Source organism: Penicillium argentinense (assembly GCF_028826775.1).
Source record: "Penicillium argentinense strain IBT 30761 chromosome Unknown utg000004l_segment0_segment0, whole genome shotgun sequence".
Classification (NCBI taxonomy): domain Eukaryota; kingdom Fungi; phylum Ascomycota; class Eurotiomycetes; order Eurotiales; family Aspergillaceae; genus Penicillium; species Penicillium argentinense.
The window spans coordinates 771844-785991 of NW_026622663.1; the positions used below are offsets into that span (position 1 = coordinate 771844).

At 51.0% G+C, this 14148-nt stretch overlaps 4 protein-coding genes across 4 annotated transcripts; 2 read left to right on the forward strand and 2 right to left on the reverse strand.

The window, feature by feature from the left end:
* Positions 1-1029: 1029 nt before the first annotated feature.
* N7532_003237 (putative MFS transporter) lies at positions 1030-2723 on the forward strand (the record flags this gene model as incomplete). Its single annotated transcript, XM_056615731.1, has 3 exons — positions 1030-1527; positions 1967-2276; positions 2425-2723. The coding sequence occupies 3 exons, from the start codon at positions 1030-1032 to the stop codon at positions 2721-2723; spliced, it is 1107 nt and encodes a 368-aa protein (XP_056476088.1).
* Positions 2724-3285: 562 nt separating this feature from the next.
* Positions 3286-5792, forward strand: N7532_003238 (transcription factor domain-containing protein; the record flags this gene model as incomplete). Its single annotated transcript, XM_056615732.1, has 4 exons — positions 3286-3368; positions 3616-3711; positions 3759-4356; positions 4404-5792. 4 exons carry the CDS (start codon positions 3286-3288, stop codon positions 5790-5792), a joined length of 2166 nt encoding a protein of 721 aa, XP_056476089.1.
* A 930-nt stretch (positions 5793-6722) lies between these two features.
* Positions 6723-9263, reverse strand: N7532_003239 (putative C6 transcription factor; the record flags this gene model as incomplete). Its single annotated transcript, XM_056615733.1, has 3 exons — positions 6723-7791; positions 7887-8539; positions 8682-9263. 3 exons carry the CDS (start codon positions 9261-9263, stop codon positions 6723-6725), a joined length of 2304 nt encoding a protein of 767 aa, XP_056476090.1.
* A 1824-nt stretch (positions 9264-11087) lies between these two features.
* N7532_003240 (uncharacterized protein) lies at positions 11088-11443 on the reverse strand (the record flags this gene model as incomplete). The annotated part of the gene is made up of 2 exons (XM_056615734.1): positions 11088-11375; positions 11441-11443. The coding sequence occupies 2 exons, from the start codon at positions 11441-11443 to the stop codon at positions 11088-11090; spliced, it is 291 nt and encodes a 96-aa protein (XP_056476091.1).
* Between the last annotated feature and the right edge of the window lie 2705 nt (positions 11444-14148).

The window sequence follows — 14148 nt, forward strand, 5'->3', positions numbered from 1 at the left end:
GGTTCGCGATCATGGAAGCAGGGACCATTCTGGGCGGGAAAACCAGCTGAGATGGGATCGGTACGAAAGCCAATCGCGGTGACAGCGCTGTCGACGCAATCCACCGGAAAATATCGAGACCCACGTCGGTTCATAGTGGCTGAAGGCCGAGCTCTTAAGACTCAGGTACACTGAACTATGCCCTGAATATAGCCTGCAATTCTGCTCTATGGTAAATGACTTTTGATCTCTTCGAGCAGTCAATTTCTATGCAACAATCCTTCATTGTAGACTTTGACGCCGATTTACCACCGGTTGGCCCCTACTTCGTAAACGGCAATGCCGATCGCGGAGCTGCCCGCCAAGGTGGCCAACCGTCTTGCCTCAATAAAATGCATCATGGCATGGGTACAAACATTGAACAATTTACTACTTTTCTATTCTACGAAGGCATCATTAGCTTACAGTATACCATAAACTTTTGACTGGAGCCTCTCGAAATTTTTTTTGACCGAAGTGAGGATTTTCCCCTTGCTTTGAGATACTCAACGAAACCTTCGAACTCAATAATAGCTGCTTATAGTCCGCATTCTGCCCCTTTAATGTTGAGCATATATTCTTACAATATTCGCGAGAGTCCAATTGTGTATAGAGTTGTTTCAAAGTTTGCGGGCCGAACCACGAGACAACCTCAACCTTCAAGCCAGGGCATCACCAATTACGGACTCTGAGTGAGTCAAACTTAGCTCAGGGACTCAAAGCACCTTAATCAGACATACAGATTCGTCGATGAATTCACACCCGTCAAAACCAGCGGCATCCTCTCAATCGGTCCGAAGTGGGGGTGCAAGTGGACTTCGGCGACGTCTCAACACGCCGAGGCGCGCGCAATACAAAATGGCTCCGAATTTTGCGATCAGCCTTAAATCAACCATCCACCAAATTTTGTCACGGTCCACCTTGAAGCCTAACATGCGACATTGGATTTCGAACTCTTCTCGCTCCTTGCTATAGTTTCGCGGTCTTCACCGCATGGGTGCTGAATCAAAAATGGATTCCCGCGCCGATCTGGAATCGCAAAACCCTTTCCCGCAACTACATTCCCCTCACGACTCCGACACAGATGAAGAGCCCAAACCAACACCACTATCCTCGCCAGGCTATGCCCTTCCATTTTGGCGAAAATGCCTCATCTTGTTCGTCGTCAGCTGGATGACTCTGTCCGTGACATTCTCCAGTACATCATTACTGCCCGCGACACCGGAAATCGCCGCGGAATTCGCGACTTCCACGGAAATCCTTAATGTTGTCAATGCGGGTGTGCTCATTGCTATGGGGCTTTCGTCCTTTATTTGGGGTCCCATGGCGAACATTGTCGGACGTCGGATGGCCTATAATATGGCTATTGTCGTTCTATGTGGTTGTTCGGTTGGTATGGCGGCTGCGATTAACTTGCACATGTTTATTGCTATGCGTTTGCTCAGTGGTTTCACTGGAACTTTTTTCATGGTTGCTGGGCAAACTATTATTGCCGATATCTTCGAGCCGGTAAGTCTGACTCGCTTCATACTAATGTATCTCACACATGCTGATATCTACTAGGTTGTTCGAGGGACGGCGACTGGATTCATGATGGTGGGCTCAGTCAGTGGACCTGCAATCGGTAGAAATTATTTCCATCCCAAAATTTGTATGAGAAAACTAACAATTTCAGGCCCTTGTATCGGCGGCATCATCGTCACATTCGCCCACTGGCGAATCATTTACTGGCTCCAGTTCGGCATGACCCTACTCGGCCTGGTCCTGTCAATTCTCTTCGTTCCAACGATCCAAAAACAGGATGCTTCTCAGAAGACACGCAACATCTCCTATATCCTGAGCATGTTCAATCCCCTCCGCATCTTCCGCCCACTCATCTATCCAAATGTGTTCTTCTGCGTACGCCACCTCTTCCCTCAACTAAACCAAACCTAACTGAGTGATATAGCACCTGACTTGCGGCCTCCTCGCTACCTTTCAATACGCCATCTTGACATCTGCACGTTCAATTTTCAACCCCCGCTTCAATCTAACCACACCACTAGTCAGCGGTCTGTTCTATCTCTCTCCTGGAATCGGCTTCTTGATCGGAAGTGTTGTGGGCGGCAAGCTATCCGACCGAGCAGTGAAGAAATGGATCGTCAACCGGAATGGCGTCCGCCTTCCTCAGGATCGACTGAACAGCGGTCTGGCCACTCTCTTCCTCGTGCTCCCTGCGTCGACCTTGATCTACGCATGGACCCTGCAGGAGGAAGTAGGTGGGATGCCGGTGCCAGTTATTTTTGCTTTCACAGCCGGTGTTGGATTACTTGGAACCTTCAATGGGCTCAATACATATTCAGCTGGTATATCATGCACAATTGCGACCGTCTCATGCGGGAAAAAAATGATGCTAACTCTACCCAGAGGTCATGCCCCAGATGCGGTCAGAGGTAATCAGTGGCAAATATCTCGTGCAATACCTCTTCGGCGCAGCTGCCACGGCTTCCGTCGAGCCTTTGATCAATTCCATTGGTGTGGGGTGGACATTTTCAATCTGTGAGTCTGACTATCAGCCAAAAAGACCACGATCAAGTCTAATGCGCATTGTAGGTGTTGCTTTTGCTGTCATCGGCGGAGTCCTTGTCTGGATTATCACCAAATGGGGAATCAATATGCAGCGATGGGTTGAAAAGAAGCTTGGAGAGGAGGCGAAGCCGACGTAATGCATCTTGACAGCGATTTCCCTGCATTTGAACTTATGAACATGGCCATGCAATAGAGTTAGACATATGCATAGATTACATGACGTGATGACTAGATCAAAAGCACAAGAACTTTTTCGAAAGTTTTGATACCTCTTCTAATACTTTGAAGTTGATGTCGTTATATCTCTCTAGAATTTGTTGACTGAATCTTTACCATGCTGTTCGTCCGAACTCATGTATTCCGGTAGAACTCAACCGTCAAAAGTCTGTCCACGACACCATGATTGATTTCACGTCAGCGAATATCTAGCCGCACCTCATTCTTCGAAACCTGCTGTCTGTCTAAACATGACTCACCACATGCTGCCGAACCCATCAGCACGAATCAGATATTGCCCAACAATTCTTCACGCCCTACGGCGCCCCACCTACTCGTCTCTAATTGGTCATAGCTGATGCAACTTCGGCAACATCCACCGAACTGCTCGGCGTCTCGGTGCGCATCGCCGACCACCCGCCTCTCTGCCTCAACCTCCCTTTAGCACTGACCAATCCCAAGACCGACAATGGGCCTCTCAAGATGCCAAAAAGTGTAGGGCTGAAACGACGCTCGCTTTTCGAAGACGAAGACGACGGCCGACAGCAGCGCCGCAAGTTCGTCGCGTGCGTACCAGCTCCACCCTCCACGCCGAACCTCGTGCAGAACCCACTGACGCAAGGAACAGGTGCCAGAGATGCCACGCGCACAAAATCAAATGTTCCGGCGACTTGCCCTGCAGCAAATGTCGTGCCGTCGGGTGCGCTGATGATTGCGTTTACGCGCCGCGGGACAGACAGGTCAAAGTCAGCGAGAAGTAGGCACAACCCATTCAAATGCCAATGATGCACCGGCTGAATCTTAATAATCTAGTTACCTCGATCAGCTCTTAGCGGAGAATCGGCGGCTGAAGGAGCAATCTGTGACTTCGGCGGATGCGACCGAAGCAAATGACCCTCCACAAGAGCGGTATGTCACACCAAATCTAGCATAGCATGTCACCAAACATGGATGAGCTACTGGGCAACACCCGATACTAAGCTTCGCAGAGGACCATCTCGACCCGCAGACGCAACAGATCCAACAAGTATCCAGAACCCCATTATTGGTGACCGCGCTTGGTTCCACCGCTACGACCCATCGTCACCACCGATTTATATCGGAGAAGCAGCCTGCTCTGCATTCGCGACTCGCTTCCGAAGATTTCTGACAGGCAACAATGCCACGGCGCATATTGCCCGCACTCAATGGGAGCGCGAGGAGACCATCGCTGCAGCGGCGAACCAGACTGACGTCCAGTGGCCCAGTTTGCATCATGCGCGACTACTGGTTCGCATCGCGATCCACCAGGTCGGGTATCTGTATCATCTCATGATGCGGAAGTCAACACTCGATAAACTCGAGGAAATTTATCTGACTGGGGACTTTGATTGTGCGACAAATAAATGCAAATTCTTCGCGCTATTTGCGTTCGGACAGGCTTATTCTATTCGTTCGGAGCCTGCGCCTGGTCTCCGGGTTCCCGGGACTGCATATTTCGCAAAGGCGATGAGTTTGGTTCAGATCCTACCTGAAAGGACGAGCATCACCCACCTCGAAACACTATTAACTCTCGTAAGACTCTCACACACCCAAATGATGCTCAAAGCTAACAAGGCTAGTCTCTATTCTCCTACTACCTCAACCGCCGACACTCAGCCTATGTACTAATCGGTAACGCAATGCGTATGGGCCTAACAATCGGTCTAAACCACAACATCCCCGAATCCCAACTCATCGACCCAGTCGAACGCCAACACCGTATCGAAATTTGGTGGACAATCTATATCTTCGACCGAATGTGGGGCTCCAAAATGGGTCTTCCAATGCAAATCCTCGACGAAGACATCCACGTCGACATGCCGAGCCCAATCAATCCACGCTGGCGACACGAAGAAGAACTCTCTGACACGGACTACATGACAGCGAACATCAAACTAGCCCGCATTGTCGGCGAAACGATCTCAAAACTGTACAGTCGGCGCAAATACCAGGAAACCTTCCTGCAGCGTGTGCAGAAATTGCTCAAAGCACTAAAGAACTGGGTCGACACACTGCCCGAAAGTCTACGGCTGAACATGGAAGATCTGGAATCAAGCAAGAAACCACTTGTCTCGCTGCACATGGCATTTAACCAATGTGTGATCTTAACAACGAGACCGACACTCTTGCATCTTCTCATCACCCTGCAGAAGAAAAAGAAGAACATATCGACCGCGGAAGGACGCAGACATAACGGCCAACTGGCCGAACCAATTGTTTCCCAACCCGTCTTGACACTCAGTGAAGCCTGTATCCACGCTGCAAGACATTCACACTCAATGATCCTAACCCGCTGGATAAACGGAACAATGCCAACCTTCGGCTACTTCCACGCACACTACCTCTTTTCCTCGGCGCTGATTCTCGCCATGTCCAGCTTCGTACCAATCGGGAATCCGAACGACATGAGCTGTTTCGATTCTGCACTCGACCTCCTCCGCTCCATGACCGAGAACGGGAACCTAGCCGCCGCAGAATTCTACCACAACCTCGAACAAGTCAAGGTATGCCTTGATGCTTACAGAGGGACTCCACGACCACGTCGAGATGGCACTGGTCCCATTGCCTCCAGCTCTGGCTCCGGACTCATCGGAGACAAAGCACCCAACGACGCTCCCATCTCAAACGCAGCTCCAGACCAAAATATACCCCCCATCCTCGCTCCATCTTCGACCATGACACAAATGCAAGCACAAGGCCAAGGCAATGTTCTCCAAGCCTCGACATCCACCGCGCCAGAGCTACATCCGGAAAACGACCTACTCGGACCTGCACCCGTAGTCCACACGGCCGAGGCTTATACGTTTCCTGTCCGGGAAACGATTAGTGGATATACGACTGAGATGGCGTTTTTGGAGCCGACGATGCAGGATTTCCTTGCACAATCGGATATTGATTTGGGGCTTTTGCATCCCGTTGATACATTTTTAAGTGAGGCGGAGAATCTTTATACTTCGCATGAATTTTAGTGTTGTTATACTGGCTTGGGGTGTGAACTTTAAAGGTTCTCATGACACACCTTCTGCTTTGCCACACTTTTGCCACACTTGGCATGGATCATGGGTGTATGGTAACGCAGGTCATTCAGCCACATGTATCCTTGCGATTACCTTGAGAACTTCCATAAATTCGGAGTTACATATTCATATCCTGTTTAAAATTTTCAGGTCTCATCATATTGTGATATAGCCATTTGAATCCTACGAGCTCCTGTGGGGTAGTGTTAATGTCCAGAAAATTAAGTTTTTACTTTAAGGTAATCGACAATGCACCATTCAGATATATTTTCAGCACCGGGCTAAAACATCGCTTGAACGTCACGTGATTAGTTCGTTAGCAATACAGCAACGTCGAAAATCTGCCATCCTCGTCTGAGTCAGCGAGAATAATACCGTTAGTTAAGCTTAGTATTGAATGTAGAAGGGTCAGTGGATCAGTAGTGTGAGACAACTATAGCTGGCTTGAGTCGGCCTAAAAGCCAGATTTCAGTAAGGCAGTCGGACTTCGGCATGAACACATGCGAAGCCCGCAAACCTTTCAGGGTGTAAAGACATCTCGCATAAACAACATGCAAATTTGCAGGAAAAACGCAAACCACGACACGCCCCGGCTGAAACAACAGACAGAAAATGTCGACTATGACATATGCTCGGAATTCATCAAGACTCGCAAGAAATGCTGAACGCAATGCTGGACGCGATCAAAATGCTCCAGGGCTCAGTATGCGGCAGAGATGTAAAAGCCAGGAGAGATAACCTTCAAAAGGCAAAAAATACACGGGATTTTAAGAAACCCACCGATGTTCCCTCAGCACAAGCACAAATACAAGTATCGACGTCTCGTTTCATGGACACGGACCGGCAAGAGCGAAGAATCAGACTCAAGACTCGAACCCGGGCCTATATCTCGATGTCAACTTTCAATGACAGCTTTAATGCATGTCGTGAGAGAAGATCCGTACAGACAAGCCAAGCTCGCTTTGAGGAAGCATCGCGGGCAGACATGGCGCGAAGCCAACGAATAGCCTTCTGCACCTTCTCGACCAGGACAACAATCTCTGGCGTACGCGGTGGGGCACGGGTGAAAAGCTCGACGAGCAGAACCGTGATCGATTGCATAACATAGTGAAGCACACACCACCACGGCAAAACTCCGTATAACCAATCGACGTCCGGCTCCTCGGGAAGAATATCAAGCATCTGCCGCGCGGCATCAACGCAGATTGTGGCCATCGAGTCGCAGACGATGCCAGACGGGGGTGTATTGGGTGTTTGATAAGCGATGCGGCGTAGGCAGGGCTGTGTAAGGACGAGTTTCGTGGTATAAAAGCGGAAGCCGAGGCTGGCTCGTTGGCGAGCAAATGGTCGGTTTGGATCTAGGTCTCCAATTTGGAATTCCGCGGGTAGGCGAGAGACCCAGTTGTCTGCGCAGGTGTTGAAGTTTGAGATGGCCAGTTCCATTTCCAGCCAAGAGCGCCGTTTTGACCCGGGCGCGTACAGCGTCTCGATGACTTCTCGCATTAGAAATGCCAAATCTACCATATAGAGGAAGTATAGGGAGATGTTTGGAGAAGGAGTTTGTATCAGCGGTTGACGTTCGGGCGCTGTTCTCGATGTGGAGATTGTTGAGGGGGCCTCCGAGGCTCCAGGGGAGGATAGATCGACGGTAGAGAGCAGAGACGTCAACAGAGCAAATCGCGATTTGTGATCGGTGATGATTTGTGCGACTCCTTCATCCCGGAAGTCTTCTTCTCGATAGGGGACTGGAAGCGGGGTGGTGCAGAAATCGTCGCCGGTACTGGGAGGCCGCCCTGTCATCACACACAATACGGCATCCAGCATGAACAACGCCCACCAGACGCGATACCGTGTCTCCTTGGACATATGAGCAACGCTGCCACTTTCGCTGCGGAGATTCAGACCCATCGCCACGGCTGACCGAATCGCGATGCCGATAATCCGCCACGACCTAGGGAAGACGAGATTTGTGTTAGGAGAATGTAACGGAAGCCAACGAAAAGAAAAGATTGTCGAGTGGACGAAAGACCTTCACCAGTGACGCACCTATTGACCTGTCCCGTTGATAGGAGGTAGAAAGCTGCGAGTCCTTCCACTTGAACCTGCTGGAGATTGGGATGATCCAATAACGCAACATTGCCTATGCTCAGCCGCCAGGCCCGAGTAAAGTACGCCAGATGATCAGCAGTGTTTCCTTGGATTTGTTGGTTTTGGGACAGATGTGAATGTCTGGCAGCAATGGCAAATATGAGGTTGAGCACGGCCGTCCATCGCTTTCCGGGTCGCACGTTGGAATTCGAGTAAAAAGATCGGTACTGGCTGAGAAAGAGCTCCTTGCCGATGATGGGAAATTCAGGGTGAACGGTTTGAAAGTAGTCATCAACAAGCCGATCCGCCATCTGCTGAGGTGGCCGGACCATCAAGTCAATACCGTCGGGTCCGGCGATGTTGGTATCGTCCTGGAAATAGTTGAGGGATGAAATCGAGATGCGATCGGGGCTTTCGCCAACGGGGGTCGAGGTGTCCTGGTCGAGATCGCGTTTGAGCCTGTATAACCACGCCATCTCGGAGTGCTCCCCCACAAACCCCGTTGCTTGAGATGCTTCGTCGCGGTTAAAGTCCTCCTCAGTGTGGTCCATAGTGGCCATCGGATTTCCTAACCTCCCAGTGTTGGAACGAGACCCCAAGGCCCCTGGGGACTGGTCATGGTTAGATGTTGGAATGTCAATTGAGGGCTCTGGGCACAAAAAAAAAAAAGAGTTTGAGGAGGTAGGCAGAGGGGTTGGGCATGTTGATGGGCCAAGGATTGGGAGAGGATATGAAAGGGACGTGGATGCTTACCCTGACTAATTGGCCGGCAAGCATCTGATCAACATGCTGGGCCGACGAAGAGTCTAGGCGTGGATACAAGTCTCGCACCAGCCCTTCATACACCTGAACCTGCGCCGTGAGATCCTTGAGCTCTCTAACGCTTTCAGTTAGTTGAATGACCGGAATGAACTCCACTCGACAGGTGTTGGAGGGGTTATCAACGCACTTGAGCATCCTTTCCCGCTTCCGATCGCCATAGGAACACTTGATGCCGTTGTCCAGACAGCGTTGACAGGAGGGCTGGGTTCCAGTGCACTTGGCCTTTTGCTCCCGACAGTTCTCGCAGGCTCGACTAGTGCGCCCGCTGGCCGTGGAGGCACTGGGATAGGCAAACCGGGGGATGGGCACTTTGGCATTCAGTGACCGCTCCCCCGGGTTGGACCCTAGACGGACATCGCCAGGGATAGGCTCCATATTAGCGTGAAACCCAAATGATGGCTGCTGGACATATCCTGGCTCCGGCTGGTTGTAGATGAAAGGCGCGGACTCGTATTCCGCGGCGTCGCGACCCTGCTCGGGATGCGACAGGCGAGGGGGGAATTTCTCGCTCATCGCGTCAAGGTGGGCTGGTAACGTTTGGCGCGCCAGGTGGGAAAAGGGCATACAGGGAGCACCTTTCGAGCCTAGTGGATTTGGCAGCGAAAGCGACTCACCATTAGAGTTAGCCCTACTAGTAGTGAGGGGCCTGCACAAGACATAGCCCTTTTTTCCTTTCGTTTTATTTGCGATTTGAGATCGCCGATGTGTTTTATGGGCTTGTATACCGCAAAATAACACACAGTGGTATAGCGAAACGGAAGTGTGGGTTGGGCCCGCTCAATGCTGCGCTGTGGTATGTCGGATAGCAGAGCCGTGTTGTTTTGCCACCAAATCCCGATGAACCCCAGGTATCGCGGCACCACGCTAGGTAATTTTCATAGGCGATATCTGCAAGGAGCTTTGGGCACTCGGCAGTGGAGAGCCTGCTGGGCGCTTAATTTGGGGCCGACTTTTGTTATTTTCTTTTTTCTGTTCGCACCTAGTCCTGCCGTGGAGGTCGCTCCACGCTTTCCGTACTGTCGGTTGCTACCTGAGGTGTCGTGTAGAATAAACCTGGCCACCAATTGGCCCTGGTCGTAGCCACCAAATTGAGCATCAGGCAGCACGTGAGTGTTGAACAAATAGAGAGCCAATTCCGCAGTTGTACTAGGTACCAGTAAAGACCGATAGGACCGCGGTCTTCAAGTGGGCACAGTACTTGGGGCAGAATGCTGGTTGGACCGAAGATTTTCGCGTACTTCCCTGTCCGTACCCATGACTTTTGTCGGTGAATCTCACAGACTGAGAAGTTGGCAAGCCCATGGCCGTACCAAAATACCCCTCAGGGTCCACCTTGCCTAATATGCCGGGTGCTGGCCTCGAGTTCAATCATATCCAGTAGACCCTCCGGGTGCTCATGCCCGTGAGAGTGGCCAGGGAGGTTCTGATGTGGCTGAGAGGACACTTGGATTGGTCGTAGGTTTCTGATAGAGCCGGTGAAGCTGAGGCGTCGCCATTCCTGTTCCGGGGCCTTGCAAGTACGGGGCCCGCAACACGCACGACCCCCTTAGGATCGGATTGCATCAGCAATGATCCTGACAACCATCTGGCTTTGGATACCATGAGACTGTCCATCACTCCTTACTGTGGACAGGATCTTTTCAGAGACTTCCTGGCGCCTCCTTTTGCGTTTGCCACATGATCATCAACAATGCGAGCTGACTCCCCCGGGGAGGACGAATTTGCGGGACGATCGTATAATCTACCCTTGACACAACACAACAACGAAGAGACACACTCATCAGTATCACCAAGCGTCGAAAATGGCCTTCCGAGACATCAGAGCCATGATCTCCGTTGGATTCCTGAGGAGTACCAAGTTCCCTTTGAGCGGCGATTTTATAGTGATGATTTTGCTTGGAATTACTAATGCAATTGACAAGACTTGAGATATCACGATGGCAGGGACCAGATCTGGCAAAGAACAGTTGGCGATTCACTCCAGTAGGTCAGTGGCGGGTCGTCAGTTACAAAGAGGTATTCTGGCACTGATGAGCTTCGGAGCAGGACGGTTGATTTTGCATCTTGTGAGGAGCAGACGAATCACTCGAACCGTGGCCAGAGCTAGGACAACGACAGTGCGACGAGCTTCAACCGACAACGCAACACCGATCGAACCATGGCACTCATCCCATACTCGACCCAGGTTCTTTCGTATGTACCGAGAAGGGACGACCATAAAGACGGCTTGAAAAGTACATTCTCGATGGCAAGTCCTGCGTCTCCTGAAGGCCTTTCGCACGGTCGGCCGCACTGCGCCAGCGCGGTGCTTCAGGGTGAGCATGAACGAGGTAATCGTCATACCTCCCCGAGCTTCAAGAGTACTTGGTCTTGCGGTTGCTGCCAATACCACCCGGGCCTAGCGGGGTTGGTAATGCAGACCTGGTTGAGGTGGAGTAGGAGGGCGTTCGTACCGGCGATGTCGAGTTGTTCATTCTCGCGCATGTGATGGCTTCGCTTGTTCATAATGTCCTGCATGAGACGCTCGCGAAGGGTTCCAGACAGCTGGTTACATTTTCCTTTGGCGAAATGCACTCGCCAGTCGTACTCTTTCCAGAGTCGGTCAAGGCTATTTTGGTGCGGGTTCTGTGTCACGAAAACCACGTCAGCATGGCCATTTCTCTGTAGGTTTTGACGAAGAAGATAATTACCATGACTTGTGTGAGCTCCGAATACTTGGAATTCCAAGGGATATATGGTTAAAGAACTGGAATGCCTGGCCAGGGCGACAACTCGGACAGTTCACCTAGTTCCTGGGGCGAGTGAGTTCTGGGTATCGGTCCCAGACGTACTGGGTCCAACATTCCCTGAAAGTTCACGAAGATACCATTCAAAAAAGGCGCTCTCCGTCTCAAAAACAATATAATGGCGGCCGAGGCGGGTGATAGTTTGCGGATATAGGGCAGTTTGGGGCAAAGTGAACTCGGAGCCATCATCGAGTTACATCATTCATCAGGCAGTAGTGCATCGTTGATCGCCAGGGCCAAACGTCGCGAGGCCCACGAGGCAGAAACGACTAAATGGCTTTTGGTCAGTCACATCCACCCATACACGATCTGTGGCGAGAACTGTCGTCGATCGTTTGGAGGTAGTGGGGAAATGGTCGCCGCCATAGCTTGGTCGTTTCCCGCTTGAGCTGCAAATGCCGGATATAGGGATCGACATTTGGATTGCATGGAGCATGGCTGCCCCGTAACGCTGAAAGGCACGGCACCCGTACTTGGGGCTCACAAAAGCATTGGGAATACTCTTCTGATTCGCGCTGTTCTTATGCCAGCCAGCGTCGCCACCTCGCGCTTTGTGGCGGAGGTCCAATTCAGAGAACTCTGGTCGACGCGGCTGTGGCTTCAAAGTGCGATCGGGTCTCCACGATACGTCAATCTCGATGGACGCTTCTCAACCAGTGCGGAGGGAAAACTCCATCGCAGGGCAATTAAAGCGAAGCCGGTAGACGACATCCGACGTGAAGGGAAGAAGGAAAACGTTAATTCTTGAAAAGCCCAGGGATGTTTTGTTTGTTGGCCCGTCCGGAAAAGGGTTCCGGCATCACAGCACCATTTACATGCCGGCACAGGCTGATCCTCTCGGGGATTCCTGCCGTGATCCACCAGAGGGCCGCATTTCAGAGCAACGGGCCTTAGGGGCCCTTGAAGCATCGCCATCTAAAAGTGCCTGTTGCAGAATCCGACGCTGACGGTGCTCCAAGGCATCGTGCCAGGAAGTCACCTCTCCCGGCATTGCGAAACCACACTGCTGGCGGGAGAAAGGTCGAGTGGTGCACGAAACACGCCGAGGAGGAGAGTCGACAGGTCGATTGGAACTGTCAGGTTCACAGGGGCCCGTCGTTTGGATTGTTTGAACTGCTGCTGGGTTGTGCCAGTCCAGCGCCCGCGCCTCCCTCGACGAGTTGTCCCCGCTTATCCTTCAACGCATCTCCGTCGAAAGCACGTGGGTTGCTGTCTACTTTACGTCCCATCGTCTCAGACTAGGTGGTTTTCGTACAACGGGTGCCTCTGCTCTTTCCACTCTTGCCACCCCGGAGGTGGTACACCTGGACTCGACCAGGACGCGCCTGAGCGTTTACGCTTCAGGGTTTGGCGTCCATTTAAGCGCCGGCTCCATTCCCGTAGGCTTGACGAATGTGCAGCCTATTTTTCCAATCTCAAGCCAACAGCAGCAAATACTAAATTTTCAAGATCATATTAAACCACCAAAATCGCCATTTAATTCAAAAAAACTATCTATATTGGGCACCAGGTGATTAAATGGCCAACATCCTGGCAACCACTACATCTAGGGGGTGCTCGCCTGGCTGGCTGAGGTGCCAAAATAGGCTCTTTAGCCGAATTGACGAGGGTGAGTGGTGGCTGTTTAACTGGCTGCACTGGCTGTACTGGCGGTGGTAGGCCCTCTCTAAAAATGTAAGAGTCTGTTCGTATCGAACTAAGCGACTTGTTCGTGCTCATGTTTGCTGTTTCTTCTTATTCGTAGCCCCTTGGTCAGTATTTATCTGCACTAGTAGTGTAGTGCTATATATTGAGAGATAGTTGTAGAGAGAAAAGCCAGATTGGTTGGTGCCAGGTGACTAAGTGGTAGGCAAGAGAGACTTAGGGTAGGATTTACGTATTCTCGTAAACACAAGATTGACGCTTGGAGAACTCAAGCGTATCAGTCTCTAGGTGAGGGGTCTTATACCTGTAGCTTAGCCGCTCGTTCTGACCCAGATATGCACACGATTTTGCCAGGCATCTAGGCAGTAATGATCTCGGCGACTTTTCCCTTGCTAACAAGGTTAACGCTTAAAGAACTTCAGCGTATCAATCCCTAGGTAATGGATCTTATACCCGTAGGTTGACCGTGCCTTCTGACTCGGCTATGCACACAATTCTGCCACGCATCTAGGCTGTAGAATTACTCGTCGACCATAAACTTAGCTTAAGTAATCACCTTTTATAACTAACGTGATTCCTAAACGAGTGGGCCACCGAAACGAGTGGGCCACACATCAACAGTACACTTACTATACATATATATATATCAACCACAACGTACTGATATTGAATTAATTACTGCTTTTGACATGTCCTGATATCATGGCCTGTCTCTCGACACCCACTGCACCGTGCTTGTGCCCTTTTTGGTTGTGTATTGGCCTGATTTGTCACCTCCGCTGTGCCCGCTGCTTCGGTCGGAATTGCATGTTGAGGGCTCTCTACCAACGTAGAGGTCTCATGAGCAGCTATACTGCTATTATGAGATATCCGACGTTTAGATCGAGTGCGCTTTTGGGTTAAATTTGCCACAGTTGCACGTAGGCCTCGAACTTCTTCGGTCAAAAGCGCTGTTCTGTGCATATGTA